We start from the raw sequence: 21,518 nt of genomic DNA, 5'->3' as shown, positions 1-21,518 counted from the left end.
AGAAAGAAAAAGAAGAAAGAAAAAGAAGAAAAAGAAAAGAGAGCGGAAAAGGAAGAAAAAGAAGAACATAAAGAAGAAGAAGAAGAAGTAGAAAAAGAAGAAGGCTGAACAAGAAGAAGGACAGTGACAACAACAACAACAACAACAGTAACAAGGACAACAACAACAACAACAACCATCACCACCACCACCACCACCACGGCACTCAGGGAAAACCAAAGTAAAAGCTGAGCTGCGGTTGTGAGATCGATAGATGGCGCTAAGCCTATCTAGAGAAAAAAAGAATTCAAAATGGCAGCGCCCACTGAAGATTTAGAGCAATCATCGTCTGATGATTATTATGCGATTCTCAACGTCAGGAGAGAGGTGAGTCACTTAAAGTCTCATGTATATAAAAAGTGAATCTTTGAGTGTGAAAGATGTTCAAAGATTAGTGGAGTAATTAGCTACTAAGAGAGTTGAAAAGAGTCCAACTTGACGAGTGACGTGAGTGAGCTGAGATCAGTCTGCAGTCGCGACCACGACGGACACCAACGTGCTGCCGCCCAAGCCGGGGCCTCCTAGCCTAGTAGCATCATCGCATGGACTGCCCTATGCGGTACACGTACATGCGCTGCATGCCTTGCTGCATGCCGTGGCATCCATGTTTGCGTTCATTGCTAGCTCTATTATTCTACATTTTTTCTGGCGATAAAGTGATGTAATTTTTATGTGACATAGGATTACGAGACCACCATTTACTCTGCATAGTCATAGTGAGCAAAGAAGCACTTCTTTTGTCACAAAGACACAAGCCATTTTTGATTTTGTGTGTGCAAATGAATGGGTACCCTGCCATTTTACCTGGATTCCATTTTCCTGAATGATTGATCATTGACAATTTCATTGATGATGATGATGATGATGATGGTGAATTTATGATGATGATGATGATAATGAATTGATGATGATGATGATGATGATGATGATGAAGATGAAGATGATGATGATGAATTTTTTAAATTTAGACTATTTACATTTTCAACTTGTCAAATGCTCTGACTGAGAGCCTCTGTAGATTTGTATCATGTGTTATTAACAGAATAGAGTTTAGGTGAGTTTTAAAGGTATTGAGAGATTGCTGGTTTCAGAGAATTTTGGGTAGTTAACTCCACCAAATTCCAAAAGAAAAATTTACCTTAATAAACTCATGGTAATATGATGGTAGGTAATTTAATTTAGAAGAATCATTCCTTTGGCATTGCGAGGAGGTTCACATACCGAAAGATCAAAATGCTAAGTTTGCATAAATTCTAAGATGACCTATTACATGTATTGATAATTTCCATTGTTCCCGATAATGCAGGCTGACCAAGATGAGCTAAAGTCTGCTTATAGACGTATGTGTATGCTGTATCATCCCGATAAACATGGGCTGGATGAAGACAAGCAAGCAGCAGAGGACATCTTTAATAATATTCAACAGGCTTATACAGGTAGATATTAAAGGCCCACTGTACTACTTGTAGCTACTTGCTCCCTTTATTATAGAAAGCAATGCCTAACCGGTGACCATTGGTCCTGATGATCCTCTTTTTCTTACGTTAATTGAGAGCTGAGTTGATGAGATAGCCACCTGTCAGTGACCTTCCTGGATGGTCTAACCCCTCCTAGCCAAACTAGTACAGACGGCCTTTAAGTGAGGCGGAAAGAGATGGCCTAGTTTTTGTGAATCCTTAGCAAAGTAGACAGAAGGTGGTTATTGAGAATGACAAGTTAGTCTCTTTGACCATCTGTCTTGCTGACATTATGAAGACATTTAGGGACCTCATGAATCATGTGCTGTTGGTCTTGTAAGACATCAATCAAGTTCACCGTAGCCTTTGGAGCTAGAAGCCTTCATGACAAAACATCCCAACAGATCAACACCCACAGAAAAGGTTTGTAAAGGTCTATGAGATCAGCATGCCAGTCACATTGGTTATCAGTATGGCGTACTGTGGTCATGCACACACAAATGAAAAATCCAAGTACTAGAACTCAATATTATATGCAAATGTATTTCTTATTCAATTATGCAAAGCTTCACCATATATGTAGATTTTAAGAAATAAGTGGATATGTAAATGAATAGAGATGACCAAGTAAGTAAAGAAAAAAGAAATCAGAAGAAGCAAAAACTTGTTTATAGATAGCCAGTTCAGGAATGTGTAATACAAACTCGCTGTTCTCTCCTTCTGTAGTTCTGAACGACCCTACCAAGAGGGCCGTCTATGATGTGTATGGTAAGAAGGGACTGGATGCAGACTGGGACCTGGTCCCGAGAACCAGGACCCCTCAAGAGATCCGAGATGAGTTTGAGAGGCTTGAAAGACAGAGAGAAGAGAGGAGGCTACAGCAGAGCACTAATCCAAGAGTAAGTAGGAATCTTGTCAGGACCAATGTACAAATTATGTGATCAAAGATAATGTTGCTAAATATATTACTCATTGCGGATGTAGTATCGAAAATAATATCGCTAGTGATATTCGTTTGTCTCGCAATGTGGTCAATAAGATAATGATAATGTTGTTGGTTTGTACTTTATCACAATGATTTATAGATCCAAATATAAAGATTAATAGTATTAGTCATATATTAAGATTAATCTATTGAAATAATAAATGAAAACAATTGATAGTGAGGAAAGAGTAGTAAACTACATGTAGACGATTTCAATTTCTATTCAATTTTATTTCACCACAGCAATTGAAAAATAACTTAAATACATATGATTATACATTGTTACATTAAACAAATAGAATACATACATTGTACATTGGAACAATAATGTAAAAGTTGCTTGGTAGGTAGTAGACAGAAAGGAAGTGACCCTAATACATGGCTAACCTAAAGAAGGTGTGAAATTAAAAGATAAATATTATTCCCAGATTCATGATTACCAGATTCATGACAAAAACAACATTACCACCAAAAATAATTGAAAGGACATCCCATTGGCTTGTCTCATCAATGGTCCTATGTTAATACACAGTGCTAAGGTACAGGGTTAGTGTTACCCAGACGCCATCCCATGTACCCCTGACTGTTAACCCAATCGCCTTCATAAACCAGGTAGCTCATGTGTTAAGCCTATGGGAATGGAAGCGTTCAGGAGTCAACAGGTTAACTACATGTATGTTTGCATTAGGACCATTTCGGGTAATCTCAGACTGTTATATGTTTTGTTTCAGGGAATGATCTTGGTTGGAATTGATGCTACTGATGTCTTTGATCGTTATGAAGGATATGAAGATGACCACAGGTGAGTTACACATCTTATTATCTCTTGTTTTTCTCCTCCTCCTCCTCCTCCTCCTCTGCCTCTTTCTCACCATCACTATCATCATCATCATCATGATAATTACTTTGCAACCAATTGTTGGGTAGAGCCAGATAATAAATTGTTGTGTTGAATTTTTTTTTAAATTTTATTTTATTTCATTTCCAGGAACATAAAGGAGTATAACAAAAATAAACAACACAAGAAAACGAATGTGTTGGATTAATGAAGTATTTGCTATTCCCAAATAATGAGCTTACTTATCAATAATTGAATGCCATAATGAATTATTTATTCTTCCTCTCTCTCTCTCTCTCTCTCTCTCTCTCTCTCTGTCTTTGTTCTCCCTCTCTGTTCTTCTCCTCCACCTTTCTCTCACATCCTCTCTGTCTGTCTGCATCTATCTCCTCTTTCTCTCTCTCTCTCTCTCTCTCTCTCACCCCTTCTCCTTTCCCCTTCTTCTATTCTCATATTAAACCCTTCAGTGGTGTACCTGTCATAGAGATCAAGAGTATGTCCATTAACCAGTCTCTGGACGCTCCATTGAATACCTCGGACACGGCTAGCTTCTCTGGTAACCTTGTCACTCAGAACGGCAACGGTCAGGGCAGTATCTCCATGTCTATGAGAAGAGTTACATCACCACAGTCATGGGGAGAGGTAATATACAAATAATACACAGCAGTGAGGACATTAGTAAGAATTACCCACACAAGGTACCTTTGGAACAGTCTAACACGCCTGAGGCAATAGCCGAGGGTGTTTGGACTGTTTCAAAGGTACCGAGTGTGGGTAATTTTATCAATGCCCGAACAAAATGATGTGTATTATTTGTTTTATAAGATGATGTTTTGTGTTATATAAAATGATTTTACTAATTACCGCTCATTAGTAATATTACATGTTAGGAAAAATAAATGCCTGGTCACGTGTACGCTTTCAACCAATCATTTGATTAGGATCCTTTTCGTCATCTTATAATACTCTATAAAAAGAATCATTGTGGCCTGACATGTTTAGATTTAGGATTTGAAATGAAGGGGGTTGTCCTTCCCTCCTGTGCAAATTGCTAAAGGTTTGTAAATTATTAAAAACTTTATTGTGGTGCCATGGTCTAGTGGATATTTCACCTGACTTTGGATCACATGGTTCGGGGATCAAGTCCCGCTAAGGTACTAATGTCCTTTGGCAAGACATTAATCTACATTTACCACACTCCACCCAGGTGAGATAAATGGGTTCCCAGCAGGAATTTATTCCTTGAAAGGCTAGAGCGCCGTATGGCAGCCGTGCTAAAGCCAGGGTAATAATTGTGAAGCGCCAAAAGTGTCCAATTTAACAGACATGAGCGCTATTCAAAAACTCACTATTATTATTATTAGTGTTTGACATGATCACTTTTTGTTGTAGTAATGATAGCGATAGGAGCAGCAGTTGCAGTCATAGGATTATGTGATGTAAGATGTAGTTGTATATATTAGTAATATTAAAATGGTAGTAGTGGGAGTAGTATGACAGTGTCCTTATTATTTGAAGGAATCGTCTGCAAGAATCTTCAAAGCCGAAGGAGGCAGATGTAAACTGAAGAAGACAAATAAAAGTTATTTTATTAATGTTGTGATTACTTCTCATTTCACAGTTGCAGGTATCCGGTGGTTCAGGTCCGTCCTTTGCTTTGAAATACTTCAAGCATATATCAAAGAGAAGGTAGGTTTATCATACATTGATCCGATTATAATGAGACTAGTTAGCCAGGGTTGGAAAGAAATTCAGATCAATAAAACAAACTCAAGGTAAAACAAAACAAACATACCGTAATTAACCGTGTATAAACCGCACTTAATTTTTTTTTTTAAAATTCAAATTTTCGATTTATACCCCTCCACCTGGCGCTATGCCTGGCAATGTCTCCCAGCTCAGTAATCGGTGTGTTGACTCACCACTCGGAAACTAGAACAACACTCAAATTTGTCTGTCATCTTGGTTTGAAAGTAATCTTTCTGATAGATCTCAATGTGTAGTTTATAATAATAATTCCTCCAATTTTTCTTCTATTACATGGCGTACCTCAAGGTTCTATCCTAGGTCCTCTACTATTTTTTAATTTACATTAATGATCTTACACATTCAGCTGCACCTCGCAGTTTAAATAAAAGGCCTTCCCGCATGGGTTTTTTAACACGGACCTGGCTTGCAGCGACAGAAAAGAGTCGGCAAAAAAAAAAAAATTAGGGCGAAAAACAGGGGTGTGGTTAATACATGAGGGCGGTTTATACAACGTTAATTACGGTAGGTCCACAAAACACTGTAAAATTACCGCAGTTAGATCATTTAGTGCTTCCAATTTTTGAAATTACACAGAAGATGGTATGTTCTTTCAGGAAATGGTCAAATCTCAAATGTGGCCATTCTGACCAAAACACCTTTATAGAACTCCAGCTGTAAATCACACCATGTGACGTTTTGGGTGGTTTTGTCATGCCCGGTCAATTTATAGTTTGTGTTGAATGAAGGGAAAAACAACAATTAGGTTACTGATTTTAGGTCTCTGCTCAAAGAGGCTTTATTCATAGTGTAACTGAATTCCAGACACCAAAGGAAAAATTTACCCTTGTCAGGGTATCATAATTCTTAATTCTCATGTGACAATGTCAACCCCAGTCTATTTCAATATGTGTACCTGTCGTACCTTATTTGTGTATCTGCTGTTTACCCATCTGTTTTAATTTGTCTTTATTATTTTACTGATTTGATTTCCAGCTTTGTAACCTGCTCAGGTTTATTCCAAGTCACTCCTAGAGGATCTGTGGCTCCAGGGCTTGTGTTGGGTAAGTAGTCGATGTGTATTAAACACAAACACAGTATGTGATTTAGAGAAGCAGAGAGGGAGGGATACAGGAAGGAGCGATGGAGAGAGAGGGGGAGGGAGAGGAGAGGGAGGGAGGGAGGGTGGGCGGGGGAGAGAGAGAGGGAGGGAGGGAGGATGCCAACCAGTACGATTAAATCATATTTAGTACGATAATAAGAGTGAAATACGATTTTTCATCTTTCCAAAAAAACAAACAAACCCGGAATCGCATAGAAACATGTACAAGGAAACCCCCGCAACCCCAACAAAAACTTTGCTTTACAATTTCCACATTTTATTTTTTATGAAAGAGCAAACATTTTACTTGCTGCTTACATTAACATAAATGGTCTGTATTCTACTGATAACGATGATGATGATGATGATGATGATGATGATGATGATGATGATGATGATGATAGTGATGATGATGATGATGATGATGATGATGATGATGATGATGATGATGATGATGATGATGATGGTGATGGTGGTGATGATGAGGATGAGGATGAAGATGACGTTGATGATGATGATGTCTATGTATCTGTTTTGAAATCGCAGTTGGTGCTCGTCAGTTAGATCGTCACACCATGGGCTATCTCACATGGAAGGCAGGTCTTCAATCCTCAATGAATTCAATGGTAGTAAGAGACACCAAAGATAGCAACATCTCTTGTCAACTTCAGGTAACTTCTAGCTCTTCATTTTATCACGTTTCCAGCAGTTCACCTTATCTCACAAAGCTGTCATATTCAATAGCTGCCAACATGTCCTATTTTTGGCCTTCAAGCTATTGTTTTGAACCTCGGCATCTCTCTTTTTCTGAAATATTCTGTGTGAAAGGTATACAAAATAGACTGATTGACAAAAAATTTACGTTGAGAGGTTTCTAATTTTTGCTGTGAAAGGTATATCTAATACAGACCATGTGACTCTTGCCAAGACAGAAAGAGAGAAAAGGTAGAAACCTATAATAGTTCTGTTTTGAAAACTGAGAAGTACAATGCATTTGTGATGCACTTCATAATAGATAGAATAGTTACTAATTTAGTTAGAATGATAATTAACCTATTTTATTATATACTTCAAAGTTGTCTGATGTATCATTGGGCAGGTCCCCCCCCCCCCAATACTTCAACATTGAAATTGTCATTGACAAGATAGTTTTCTTTTTCAGAGTGTTGCCAAATCTCTTTACTTTATTGTTACTGTTGATGATGGGACTAATAAGATTGGGCATAGACAGATAAGAGTGTTAACCTTTTTTGTTTTACATTGTTTGATTTTAGTTTAACAAACATTTTTACACAGCCTCCCACCTATATGATCTTGGGTAATGTCAGAAAGGGTTGTATGCTATTTGGTCTTGCAAAAATTGCCAGGTTCGATTTCTACTCTAACTAAATTCTGCACTTCCACCTTAGACCCAATAATAATAATAATAATAATCATAACCCTAGCCTAATTATTCAACTCGACCGCTAACTCTAACCCTAACCATAAACCTAAACCTAACCCAATACTAAATAGCAACCCTAACCCTAAAGCTAACCTAATACTACATAGCAACGGAAGCCCTTACCAAACCAATACCTTTGATAAATATAGCCCAGAGCTATTGTTGCAGGAACACACTAATGATCACTTTCAGAATTTTGAAGGACACCAGAATGACTCTATTCTCTATTTCTTCCATTAGCTTGGTATTCCTAACACCTTTGCCAGTGCCTCGTACAGTAAGAAGTTTCCTGATCATGAAGGCAGAATGACTGCTTCTATCAAGTAAGTCAAAATACTCAAATATGATTCCTCTCTTTTTGATTCTAACTGAAAAGTTTGTGTTTTCATGGTTCTATGGTTTGTATTTTATTTATTTATTTATTTATTTATTAAAACATCTTTTAACAGGATAACATTCATCAGCTCGCAGGCTGTTTTACATAATGGTCCTGCATAAGGATGGAAAATACAAGTTCAAACTGACAATAAGAGTAGTTACAAACAAAATAGCAGTTTTATACACATGGTAAAAAACGAAAACACAAATATAAAATTATAATTATAAAAGATAAATATCAAATTTACGACGCATTAATGCAATATGACATTTACATTATGACATTTTATATTAGAATTATATATAACAATGAAGTTAATAAACATTTCATGTCGAGATTAAGTCCAATGAATTGTGAATATGGTTTATATTGCATAATTATAAAAAATAAATATCAAATTTAGAACGCAATGTAGGTATTTGAAATTTCTAGGTAATTGGGTTAGCAATCATTTTAGTTATTGCATATAATGTTGTAGTAGTGAGGAGAAACGGCAGTGAACAAATTGTTATCCATTAAAGGAATATTTTTTATATTGATATTTAAAACTCTCTACTGAATTGGCATTTTGGATATCATTGGGAAGCTTATTCCAATTAACAGCTCCAGCATACTTAAAAGATTGTTTGAATAAGGTTACGTTGGGTTTTGGCAATACTACATTAAGGGAGTTTGCATTTCTTGTGTTTAGGCCATGGCGGTCGAAATACATTTCTATTTCATTTGATAAACGAGGTGGAGCAATGCCCCTTATACATTTATACATAAGCATAGCCAGAAAATAATCACGGCGCTGATCAATAGTTTGCCAGGACAGTTTTTGTATCAATGTGTTGCCGCTTGCAACTTCATAGTCAAAAATACCAGTTACATATCTAGCAGCTCTTTTCTGTAATCTCTGAAGGGGCAGCTTGTAGCTGGCTGGGCAATTCCCCCATACAGATATTGCATAGTCTATACAGGGTTGGATTACACACTTATAAAGGGTGTTCAATAGTTCTGGGATTACGAATTTACTCAGCTTTCCTAGAGAATAGATTTTATAGGCAATAGATTTACATAAGTCTCTTAAATATACATTCCACTTCAAATTTTCATCAATCTCTATACCTAAATATCTTATAGATTTTACCTGTTCGATCAGTTCATCTTTTATGTATATATTTAATACTTCAGAGGATCTTAATTTTATTAACATTGTTTTGGTTTTACTTGTGTTAATGCGTAATCGATTTTGTGTATACCAATTATTAAGAGCATTAATATCTTTTTGTAATTTCTTTGTAACATCATCTAGCTTACTATCTGCAACAGTGACTACAACATCATCAGCAAATATGTTGCAGACGCCTTCAGTTATACTTTCAGATATATCATTTATGAATAAAAGAAACAAAATGGGGGCCAGGACACTGCCCTGTGGTACTCCGATAGAAAGCTCTCTTGTACCAGATAACTTTCCTTTGGAGTATACCACTTGCTTCCTATTACTTAAGTAGTTTTTGAACCATATGAGCCTGTTTTCAGTTATTCCATATTTTTCAAGTTTGAATAGAAGAAGCTCGTGATCAACACAATCGAAACATTTAGAGATGTCTAGAAAGCATGCACCAACCATTTCTTTCGTATTTAAGGCTTTGTAGAAGTCGTCTATGACACGATGTAAGCATGTTACAGTTGAATGGTTTGGAAGAAAGGCGTATTGATCGACATTAATCATATCATGTTTTTGAAGGTAGGAAAGTAACTGTAATTGTACTTCCTTTTCTATAATTTTGGGAATATGACTAGCAACCGAAATTGGTCGATAATTTGTTTTTTCATTTTTTGAGCCTTTTCCTTTGAAAATCGGTGTGGTACGTGCAATCTTCCAATCATCAGGTACTATTCCCGTATTCTGACTTGCATTAAAGATGACACATAGGGATTGAGCAATATATGGTGCAGCTAATTTGAGTAATTTAGTGTCAAAGTCTAAGACATCTAAATTGCTATTTGAAGCCAAGTTAGTTAAATGTTTTAGAATCTTGGAACTAACAATTGGTTGAAAATAAAATTTATAAATACAATGTGGATGATTCCATTTCGGTTTTTCTTTAACAAATGATCTAGAGATATTGTTACCTGTATTAATAAAAAAATCGTTCATTTCATTACATTCAATATTACAGCTCTGGTCCTTAGACTTTGTCACTCCAGAAATCTTATTCAATTCTGTCCATAATTTCTTCGAATTATTCTTATGTTTATTATGTACATCCCGAAAATATTCCTGTTTTTGTTTTCGTATGACACAGATAATATGGTTTTTTAGTTTTTTATACTTTTTATCAAAATCATTTCGAATTTCTTGTTCAGGAGAAGACACGGACTTTCTTTTAAGAAAATCTCTGGTGTACATAAGTTTTACAATTTCTGGAGTCATCCAAGGACAAAATCTGTCTTTTACCCTAGTTGTCTTGATAGGTGCATGTTCGTTACTTATTTTCAAAAATGTTTCTTTCCAAGTTGTCCATGTTACTTCGATTGGAACATCGTTAGTTAATTGAAATATTTCAGCTGATTTTATAGAAGCAATAAATCGATTTTCATCAAATGATTTATAATCACGAAAGCGACAAGTTTTATGTCGCTTCCTTTCCATGATAGTGTTAATACAAGTATAAATCATATAATGGTCACTCATGGAAATTTTTGCAACATCACATATAATGTGCTTCTGGGGAATTGAACTTAACAAATGGTCTATACAAGTTGATGATGAAGTAGTTACTCTTGTTGGTTTACTTATCATTTGCGTTAGAAGGAAAAGATTTTCTATGAGATTAATTTGGTTTTCATGGAGTGATTCGTCCATTTTATAATCAATATTAAAGTCCCCTAGTATCAGTAGATCAGATGGTTCATCACTTGCTTTTTCAAATACATCTAGCATCTTATTAAAGTACTCAATATTCAAGTCAGGTGGTCTGTATAGGCAACATAATAATAGTTTCTCAGATGAGGGTAACATTAACTCAATCCATATTGCCTCCAATGAGGTATCACTGAGATCATAACGTTCAATACATGATAATGTGTTTTTTGCATAAATACAAACACCGCCTCCACGGCGACCATCTACTCTATCCCGCCGGAATAGTGTATACCCGTCTATTGAGATCAGATTATCACTTGTAGTTTGAGATAGCCATGTTTCTGAAATACACAGTATGTCAAGGTTAATTTTCATCAAAAGAAATCGCAATTCATCCAATTTTCTATACATACTACAAACATTTAAGTGAGCTAATTTTAGGCCGTTGCATTTTTTAAGTTTTTTAACACAAATATCATATTCGTTGTTGTCGGATATTGAGGTATTGTTTGAGTCCGAGCTAGCTGTTTCATCGTCATCAGTGAATTCATTTATTGGAGTTGTGGATGGTTCATTTCCCTTATCCTGCTCAATGTCACTGGATCGATTGAAGTCATCAATGTCTTCATGACTATTGTCTAATTTCTGTGATTGTTGAGGAGTCTCCGGGCTGTTTGTAGACAATCTAGCCAGTCTCGTGGGAAAACACGGTCGGACGCTTTCTTGCGGAATTTCGCTTTGCTCGTCATCTGAAAAGACGGAGCATCAGGATATTGAGATTGGAGCCAAGGATGTTTGTTATCCAAACTAGTCGGATCAGAAACAGAAACAGTGGCTGATGGAAACTGGTCACGATGAAACGCAGGGCGGGATCCTCGAAGATATGCGATGATATTCTGTGCCAATACACGTACTCCGTAGCCGTTTAAGTGTACGCCATCAGCGGCGAGATGTGTGTCAGGAGTGATGTTTTCATTGTCCACGACTCCCCAGCTGCGGCGATTGGCTAGAAGTTTTAACATTTCATTTACACTGCGCACTTTCTCGAAATCGCTTGCTGATTCTCCGCGACGATGGATTATTGTCGAGACACTTATTTTCTTGGCTGGTGTCAGTTTGACAATTTGTTCTGCCAGGGATTCAAGTTTTGCAACAATTTCATCTGCGTCGTGTGAAGTGACATCATTCGAACCTAGATGAAGGATTACTTCTTTAGCAGTTTGCTGAATAGCTTGCTCACAAAAAATGTCGCAAACATCTCCAATACGAGCGCCTCTGAATGTTTTGCACTTAACGGGTCTTCTTGATAGCCTCGAAGGGTTGATGTCCTTTACCATGGAATCACCAACAATCAAAACATCGGTTGAATGGGCATTCTGAGTGACCATTGATGCTCTCAGGAGCTGATGTCTTGCTTTGTAGTCTCGTAATTGATCATCTATTGTAAGGCTATTAGGTTCATTACAATGCTGATCTTTCTCTGTGCTTGCGTCGGAAACGATTTGAGCTTCATCTGTTGTCGTCTGATTAGCTGATTTGGAGCCTTTTGTTGACGAGATGATGCCATTGACGGTTTCATTCAAAGCCTGGAGTTGGTTTTGAAGAGATTCCAAGGTAGTTGTGATTGTTTCACAGGTCTTGCAATTGTTTTCATTCTGATTATCTTCAATCCTCCCTTCTTCTGTTTGAGTAGATTTGTTTGGGACGCCTTGGCAGGAAACTTGGGGGTTATCCGCGCCATCTTGGGCATGTGTATCACTTGGTACCGGGTATTCATATATGGTAACAAAATGCTCACAGATAAACTTGTCAAGATGAGGTAAAATATGACACAATAAGTCTGTAACATAGTCTATACGGTTTTCTCCACCGTGTTTTCCATAGCGTTCGTATGAAATGTGAAGATGTTGTATAGCTATACGTAGACCAGCAGTAGTTATATATTTCGGAAGTTTGTAACGAAAACTCTCAGCTCCTGGATTTCCAGAGTGGGTATTCGACTTTGATAGTGTCATTTCGTCCTACAGTGTTGATATACTAGTACATATAAGTCTCTCAATGAAAGTCTTTTAAGAAAATACAGTGATCACAATGTACATGCATATAAGCTCACCCCATCATAAAATGTCACAGGTGGGACCAAGACTCTAGTCCGGCATCAAACTGTCTATATGCACCAGGTTCACAACATCACAAATTGCACAAGAAAACACAAAATAACAGTAGTAAATCTGCATCCAAGTTAATTTGGCGTTTCCACAGCGATATATCACTTTGCGAAACAATATAACAGTATATAAATAGACGGAATATAGCAGAATATAGCAGGTATATAACAGACGTGCGTGCGTGAGGAGGGGACGCGAGGTCCCCTCTTGCTATTAAGGAAGCATGCTTGTCAGTAAGCATCCAGGGGACTGACAGCTTTAAGTTCTCTCTGAAAGACTTATGCCTTACCAAAGCACACCAACTTAGTTTTGTTTGTTTGTTTTTATTTCCGTACAAAATCATCACAACATACAAATACATACATAAATGAGATATACGGTGGATAGCCCATTTCAGGTGTATTAACAAAATACGCCTGTTCTTCCATGGGGTCCGGTTTGAACCCTGAACCTCCCGGTAACAAAACCACTGCTCTACTACTGAGTCATTGTGCCTCCTGCCACCTCCTCAGACCTCTATATTTTTGTATGATTTGAACTCTAAATACTATACGTCTGAGTAACTTTTATAGCATAGGCTTGTATCTGTTTGATGTATGCAAGCATGAATTCCACCTTCAAAACTTATGTCATCAACTTTGAAATGGCGACATTAACAACTGAAGAAACATAAGCTATTCTGTCAGTGACGGTTTTCAGTTCAATTCTTTTTGCACTTTTTGAGTGAAATAGCTTTGCAGCAACTCCAGAGGGAATGATTCGGGGAGACTTAAATTTGTTAACGAGTCTAGTAGGACTGCTACCCCCCCCCCCCCCCCCACCCCAGATTTTTCCTCATAGAATCAATTGTCCAAGGAATATCTTCCCTAAGTACAGTCAGTATGGATGCTTTATTTCACTTTATCTCAGACAAGACTTTTCTAATCTGGAAACATTTCTCTTCTGATAATAATAATAATGATGATGATAATAATAATAATAATGATAATATTGATAATAATAATAATGAACATTTTTAATGTGTCATGTCTGTCAAAATTGACACTCGTGCTGCAGTGGTGAGAAGGTGATATCCATTTCGTTGTGGGCATACATCTAAAAAGCAATTTATGAAAACAAAGCAAAATGAACATAATTTTAACATACTTTAGGACATAATTTGCAATAATAGAATTAAGACATTATTTTCAACATAAGTGCAAGGTTAAATCAGCTTGATATACAGGTTTGAATTGAAACATGTAGAATATACAGTTAATAGTAAATACAAGGTACATATTAATTACAATTATTGCTTGATAAATTTCTGTGATCTCCTGATTCCTACGTTCAGAGCTGGAGCATTTGGTGTTGTGGTAGAGTACGGAGGAGAGAAGAAGGTTTCTAAACACAACCGTCTAGGAGCTAAGATGAGTATAGGTTACCCCACCGGCGTCTTTCTTCGCTTACGGTAAGTCCTTTAATCATTTTGGATTGACTAAAATCAATCAATCTTGTAAGATTTGCTCTTCTGACTTTAGCAGTTAGATAATTTGATTATCCATAGTATTCAAGTCCTGGCAGTGTCATAGTGTGAGAAGAGAATATGTACAGTTAACAACTTAATTATTCATACTCCTTGTAAATTTGATGTTTTTTGTAACTCAAGAAAGAAAGATGGACTGGTTGAAGTAGGGCCTTGGAATACTTTCAGATGTTAGCTTTGATTTGTCACATTCTGAAGAAACGTACATCGGGGCAAATAGATTTCCTACATACTTAAGAAATGACAAAACTTGGCAAGGGTATGAATAATTTGGTTGTGAACTGTATGTTGATTTACTCAAAGGAGGTCTTCTATACCAAGCTTATATCACAAGTGACAAGGCATATAACACATTTTCCGATGAAATACGCAATCATTGACAACTTTCCTGAAGCAAAGTGCAGTATGTTATTAGACGAAAGTCTCACAAGATAAACTAAGTATTAATGAAATGATCACAATTTGTTTCTAACCGCATCTACCAATGAAACATAGGTGCCAACCATTCCTGTTTTTGGAGGAACTTGTTTGCCCTAAAGCTTTTGTTGTGAACCCTAGATTCCTCGCTTGTTCTGAAAAATGCTGTGTTAAAAATATTTATAGAATGGTTTGAAGAATGTAGCCAATGAGAAGCGTCAAAATGGATCACGGGTGCATGCATTAATTTTAACAATACGCATTTTGGTGATATCAGCCGTGCAAAAAGTGTGCAACAGAAAAGCATAACACACGGCTGTGTGTAAATCAATGGATGTTTACCATGCATTGCACAGTTTGTTTACGAGGTCACTGCTCTCGCGCGAGGTACTAATCTAGCTAGCTGTGTGTGCGCACAAATACGCGCCCCTGCCCACTGCATAACATTTTGTGCGATGACAATGACCGAGCAACGAGTGACCCTGTTGCAGGATGGCAGCCTCTAAGAAGCCAAACTTTCAACTGCTTTCTAAAGAGATTTGATAGTAGACCCATTTTATAAAACAAATAATACACAGGTTTTTTGTTTGTGACGTTATGGCGATGCAGTGCTATTCAGGTATTCATAATGGCACAAAATTCACTCGACTACGCCTCATGAATTTTATTGCACCATAGTGAATACCCTGATGCGCTGCATCGACCGTAACGCACTCACACCTGTGTATTATTTGTATAACATAATACAGTAGACTTTATTCCTAATTTTTGCTGTGAAAGGTTGCCTTGGTAGGTAAGATGAATTGTACCTATCACATCTGATAAGATGCTGACATGTTGTTTAGTAATTTCAAAACCATCACTCTGTCTCCTGAGCTATGGTACAAAAATCCAAAGGTATAGTATGCTAACAGTGCCATCTATTGTTATGTCACAGAATTCTTAAACATAAAAAATAAATTCTCACAGAATCCAACGAAACTTACACTAAGTGTTCAAGATTACAAATAAATGATATATGCCAGACAATTTTGGTAGAAAATTTATAATGGCTGAGTAATGAGCATAGAAAGATAAGGAAATCCAGTAAGTAGGCCCGACACCATGTGCTTAACACAGCTCACTACGTGCAAATGGGAGTGTGGTTTTTATCGAAGATGATGCCCAGTAAGTATTTCTGTGTTTGTTTTTATATCACTGGATCAAACAACCAATCTACTGCAGGATAAACAATCCAGAATAAACTATAGCAATTTTCTCTCGGAACACGGTTCCCATACCAGAGCTAAAGATTAGCTTTATTAGTATTGTCTTTGTGACAATGACTCCTACAAATCACGTTTATTGCTTCTTCTCCTTATTTCAGAGCAAGCAGAGCAAACCAGACCATCGTCTTCCCAATCCATCTATCTCAAGACATCAGCCCTCAAGCAATATTCTACGGCACGGTGGCACCCCTAGCTATCTACTGGATCATTAAGGTCCTGGTGGTCAACCCGTATCTACAGAAACAGAAGGAAAAGTATGTCATACCAAGAAGGACTAAATCATTGTAATATCAAGTTCCTTTAAGATACATGATTTGAGAGAGTGAGTGAGTGAGTGAGTGAGTGTGAGAGAGTGAGAGTGTGTGAGAGAGAGAGACGCTTTTCTTTGAAGTGGATCATTAAAGTCCTTCATAGCCATCAACCCTTATCTACAGAATCAGAAGGAAAAGTATGTAATACTAAGAAGCACATGAGTGGCTGTTATGCAATATTAATTGAAGAACGAAGGATGAAATCATGGTAATGTCAAGTTCCTTTAAGATACTTGATTTGAGGGAGGGAGGGAGGGAGAGAGGGGGAGGGGGAGAGATAGAAGCTGATTGACATTACTCTTTGAACTGGACATCCAGGACGTTCATAGTCATCAACCCTAATATTTACAGAAAAAGAAGAAGTATATCATACCAAGGGTGATATGAATCTACCAATTTGTATCTTTGGAACCAGAAGGGAAATAGATCATAGAATATAATGCACACCCTTCTAGCTCCAAATAGACACGTAGTTCAGACAGAAATTAAAGGGATTGTTTAACAATGTTAAATCTGAGATGCACGGCCCTACGTGTTATTAGTGTCTGCGATATGGTGTAATATTGAAGCCCTAACAAAATCGCGCTTCAAAATGATCAAAAAGTGCCTCAAAAGAGTAAAAATCTTTGAATGACCGGTTTTACCATGCTCGTTTTCCCCAATAGACTGTAGTGTAAAATTTGTGATTTCATTCATAAATATCTTGATAATCAGACGGGCGATCGGCTTGTAAAAGTCATGGGGTTCCTGAATGACCTAAAGGTTTATAATTATCATTGCAGCATGAGCTAAATCCAGGATTTTGTTTTAGATTCTGAGACAAAGTTACCGGATCCCTTTAATACAATATTTGTTTTAAGGGTAAGATGGTAAATCATTGTCGTAAGTACATTCAAGACATTCTGTCATTTCAAAGATAAGAGATTGACAAAGATATCTCATTGAACAGGATCATCATGGTCTTAGTTGTCAACCATTATCTACACAAACAAATTGTGGAAAAGTATGTCATACCAAGAAGCACATGAATAAGAATGGATGTAGAATCTACAAATAATTTAGACAGAAACATGAGCAATATTTATTGAATGGGAAGGGGAGAATCCCTATCTTCTCATTTGATGAGTTCATTCAGGATATTTTATATATGAAAGATGATTCAACAAGAAAGTCTGAAATGTTTTGATGTAGCGTTATTCAACTCAGAGTGGGTACTGGAAGCGCTTTACCGACAAACAAACAAACATAATGTACTCATTAAAACAGAGAGCAGATATTTTAATGTGGAGCTAATTGCAACTGCACTGACTTTTTTTTTTGATAGAGGAATTAATTAATTTCTTATAAATTGAACTAACAAAAACTTTTGAAATGATTTGAAAGATCAATGAATTATTTTTCATAAAGGTGTATGTAAATCAATTTTAAGCTCAAAGAGTAGTTTCATGTGGCAATGACACATATCCAAGCACATTTTAGTTCAATATAATATAATTTGACCAATTCTCTTGTTCTTTTATTTCGCATTTCTCAGTGATATAGATGATGAGAGGGCCAGGAATAAGGAGATAATTGAACTGAAGAAGAGAGAAGCACAAGCTGCTGTAAGTACAAGGACTCCTGTAATACTAATCAATGTGCTTGGTGAAGAGTTTAAACCTCAAAATGTTAACAATTTATTGAAAACAATTTAAATGTTACCAGTATTTTAGTACTAGTTTGTGTTTTAAATACTTTCAAATATTATTCTGTTGTCATGAGAAGAAAAATCCCTCATGAATCTAATTATTTGGATTAGGTTACATCATTTTATAGGAGGAGGAGAGGTTTGCTCTCAAACATATTGCAAAGTTTTGTATAAAAATGTATTCTACATATCAATTAAATTTGCGAAATTTGCGGTGAGACGGATCATGGAGTTTGAGACAAATTTTCAAGTCCTCATGAATCTAATTATGTGGATAACGGCACATCATTTTATAGGAGGAAAGGATTACTCAAACAAATTGCACAGTTTCATCCTCAAATCAGTTGAATTCTTGAATCTTTTAATAAGACTGCTTTGTGTTTGTAGTTCATGCTGATGGAAGAGATGGTGAGACGGATCATAGAGTTTGAGACGATTCATCAAGTCCTCATGAATCTAATTATTTGGATTAGGGCAGATCATTTTATAGGACGAGGAGATGTTTTGCTCTCAAACATATTGCAAAGTTTTGTCTGAAAATGTATTCTACATATTATCAGTTGAAACCTTAGATAATAATAATATGATTGCAGGGCCCTCAGGGAGAACAGTATGAATACTGATGAGGCTACCCTGGGTAAACAAGACATATTAATATTATTATTATTATTATTATTATTATTATAATACTGCTTTTTGTTTGTAGGTGAGGCTGATGGAAGAGATGGTAAGACGGATCATCGAGTTTGAGACGAACCGTCAAGGTATGATCATCGTAGAAGCCTGGTACGGCAAGCTGATCACCACAAATAACTCTGCCGATGATCAGCAGGCGAATGGTTTCGTGATCGATGTCAAGGTACCTCTACAATGCCAGGTCAAGGATTCAAAACTCATCCTGACAGATGCTGCCAAGGTAGGAATGTTGATATAGTCATCATCGTCAAAGTCAATTTTCTATCTTTTAGGGGGAAAATGACACTATCCTCTCAAAAATCAAGTTACTGCATTGTTGTTACTTGATGCTCATAAATTGCCTCTAAGCACTTAAAAATCTATTCTTTATTATTCTTTTGTCAAAGCTCATTATTAATGCACAAATAATAATGGGTTCTTCTTGACACTCATTTCTATCAGACAGAACACTCCTTGTGCTCCAGTAATGCAAAGTAGTTGAGTGAATGAAAGTGAAATTTTGTGCAAAAAATGATGCAAAATGTATTTTGATGTCATCATATGTAGGTGAATGAATGTAGGACTCCAAAAGCATACCATGGGACTGTGTATTTTGGAAACTCATCAAAGTTTATCTCATTTTCCCAAAATAATTCTAGACAATCCACTTTTCTTCTCGTCTTGTCTTGTAGGCCAGTCTTCCAGGTTTCTATGACCCATGCCCAGGAGAGGAGAAGCAGCTCAAGGTCCGCTATGAATTCCGTCAAACCCTCCATGAATGCACCATCGGTGATACAGAACAGCTTAGGATACCAAGGCAATGTAAGTAACTATTCTAAGGACGCATTGCTGAATATGTTTCTTGTTGGGGTGATCCGATATTTGCTCTATCTGAAGGGTTAGGGTTCCAATTAAGTTTAGGTTTGGGTTAAGGTTAGGTAATATGTTGGGTCTAGGAATTTGGTAAATGTAGGATATTGATTGCAGAGCAACTATCCTAGGATCATGAGCAGTACATTCCTTGAGTGCCTTTGATTCTATCAGTTTGTTGTTGTGTCAGAACTTTGTATGGACAACTAGTCTCAAAACACTAATACAGTGAAACCTGTCTATAAAGACCACCCAAGGGAGCCACAAAAAGTGGACTATATAGGTAGGTGCCTAGTATCGTGGATGTTTCTATGAGAAACCATTTTCAAGGGAAACAAAAAATGTGGTCTTTATGGACAGGTGGTTGTTGTAGACGGGTGGTCACTAAAGCAGGTTTGACTGTATCATCTATTGAAAATATTTTGATGAATGAAAGATAATTCATGAAATATTCCATTTGTATGCTCACATAGCAATGTTAAAAAGTCCAGATTATAGTTTATAATTTCATATCTTCTGCTGAGAGCCAGAAGGGTTTTAACTTTTGTCCAACCTGACTATAGTGACCGCCCAAGGAAACACAAAAAGTGGTATTTGTAGATGAGTGATGAGTTATTCCATTAACCTGTTACTACAATACTTGGAATCCATTCTGCATACATAACTTGTTGCAAACCTCTGGAAAACTTTCATGTTTTCAAGAACGACCTTTGTTTAAAAAGAATGCATAGCATTTGAATGTGTTAGAAAACCGGTCTATTGTAAGGAAGGGACATCTTTGAGAAATAAAATTTCTTATCTGTAACGTTTTCTGTCTTTACAGCACACAAAGTGGAACCAAGCTGAGAACACATGTTTATGAACTGAATTGATACCATGGAAAGAGGCATTTTACATTTATACAAATCCTTCATGGGCTTTAATTCAACTTCATCCTTTTCATGTGTGCAACCTTCTGTCTACAATGTACCCTGCCACGATGTGAAACTTTCCCAAATTGGAAAGGACGGCCATTTTCTTGACAAGAAACTAATTTAGTGCTGTGTCAGTTGTGATTCAGTCATTTTGCATGAAACTTCTGCACATCTGACCTGCTCAAAAATTCAACAAACATTTCATGAATTTGACATTTCTTGTTGTACAGTACTTGCTGCATCATACATGAACAATATTACATCCATAGGCAGATTGTCAAGAAATTTAGTTTTGATTGATAGACTTTAAAAAAGAGAGCAACACGGCTATCTCCGCCAAATTTCAACATCTGGACGTTGCTTTGTTAATTATTGTTTTGTTGATGTAAAATCTATCAACTTCTAAATGATAAATCCCCTTTTTAGTGGAAGTTTCTTATCCTGCTGTAATCTGTTTAAAGACAGTATTTTATCAAACTGTTTTATTTTTTAGAGGAAGCAGGTTAGGGCATAATTAATGGACATTTCAGTGTGACATAGATGTAAGAATTATTTTATTGCTTTTATGACAGAAAGGAATACAATTGCCGATTGTGCTTCAACATTTTTCTTTTTTATGTACGTTTTTACTTTCCTTGTAATGTTTGACTACCATATGTGCATGGACAAAAGAAAGCTATTCTTCCCCATATGCTGTTAACCACATCCAAGATTTTAGTATATCATTATCAGGGCCCCATTTCACAAAACTTGTCATCAGTGACAAATGATAGTTTTTGTCATAAGCTAGTGAAATCCTTGCTTCTGATTGATTATCAGCAGATCTGTCACTGATT

The 21,518-nt window shown here is 36.6% G+C and overlaps 1 protein-coding gene across 2 annotated transcripts; it reads left to right on the top strand.

Annotated features, from left to right (window-relative positions):
• The first annotated feature begins 267 nt into the window (after window positions 1-267).
• Window positions 268-21,468, top strand: LOC592468 (dnaJ homolog subfamily C member 11). 2 transcript variants are annotated; one of them, XM_030987329.1, is made up of 15 exons: window positions 268-366; window positions 1,346-1,475; window positions 2,223-2,395; window positions 3,213-3,283; window positions 3,787-3,961; window positions 4,941-5,008; window positions 6,062-6,129; window positions 6,714-6,838; window positions 7,852-7,934; window positions 14,349-14,465; window positions 16,324-16,479; window positions 18,071-18,140; window positions 18,930-19,139; window positions 19,591-19,720; window positions 20,592-21,468. In XM_030987329.1, the coding sequence occupies exons 1-15, from the start codon at window positions 292-294 to the stop codon at window positions 20,612-20,614; spliced, it is 1,674 nt and encodes a 557-aa protein (XP_030843189.1). In that variant the 5' UTR covers window positions 268-291; the 3' UTR covers window positions 20,615-21,468. The 2 variants fall into 2 exon arrangements, with proteins under 2 accessions (XP_030843189.1, XP_030843191.1); XM_030987331.1 differs by lacking the exons at window positions 18,930-19,139; window positions 19,591-19,720; window positions 20,592-21,468 and adding an exon at window positions 18,616-18,775 and having other exon boundaries at window positions 18,071-18,145.
• The last annotated feature ends 50 nt before the right edge of the window (window positions 21,469-21,518 follow it).

Source organism: Strongylocentrotus purpuratus, unplaced genomic scaffold (genome assembly GCF_000002235.5).
Source record: "Strongylocentrotus purpuratus isolate Spur 01 unplaced genomic scaffold, Spur_5.0 spur5_scaffold_16, whole genome shotgun sequence".
Taxonomy (NCBI): domain Eukaryota; kingdom Metazoa; phylum Echinodermata; class Echinoidea; order Camarodonta; family Strongylocentrotidae; genus Strongylocentrotus; species Strongylocentrotus purpuratus.
Note: the sequence above shows the minus strand (reverse complement) of the source record. Positions and strands in the feature narration are given on the sequence as shown.

Excerpts from the sequence above, each read along its gene's own strand:
- LOC592468 (XM_030987329.1), top strand. The coding sequence starts at position 292 with ATGGCAGCGCCCACTGAAGATTTAGAGCAATCATCGTCTGATGATTAT. Across the intron at positions 6,839-7,851 it reads ACATCTCTTGTCAACTTCAG|CTTGGTATTCCTAACACCTT; the intron begins GTAACTTCTAGC and ends TTCTTCCATTAG. Across the intron at positions 19,721-20,591 it reads GCTTAGGATACCAAGGCAAT|CACACAAAGTGGAACCAAGC; the intron begins GTAAGTAACTAT and ends CTGTCTTTACAG.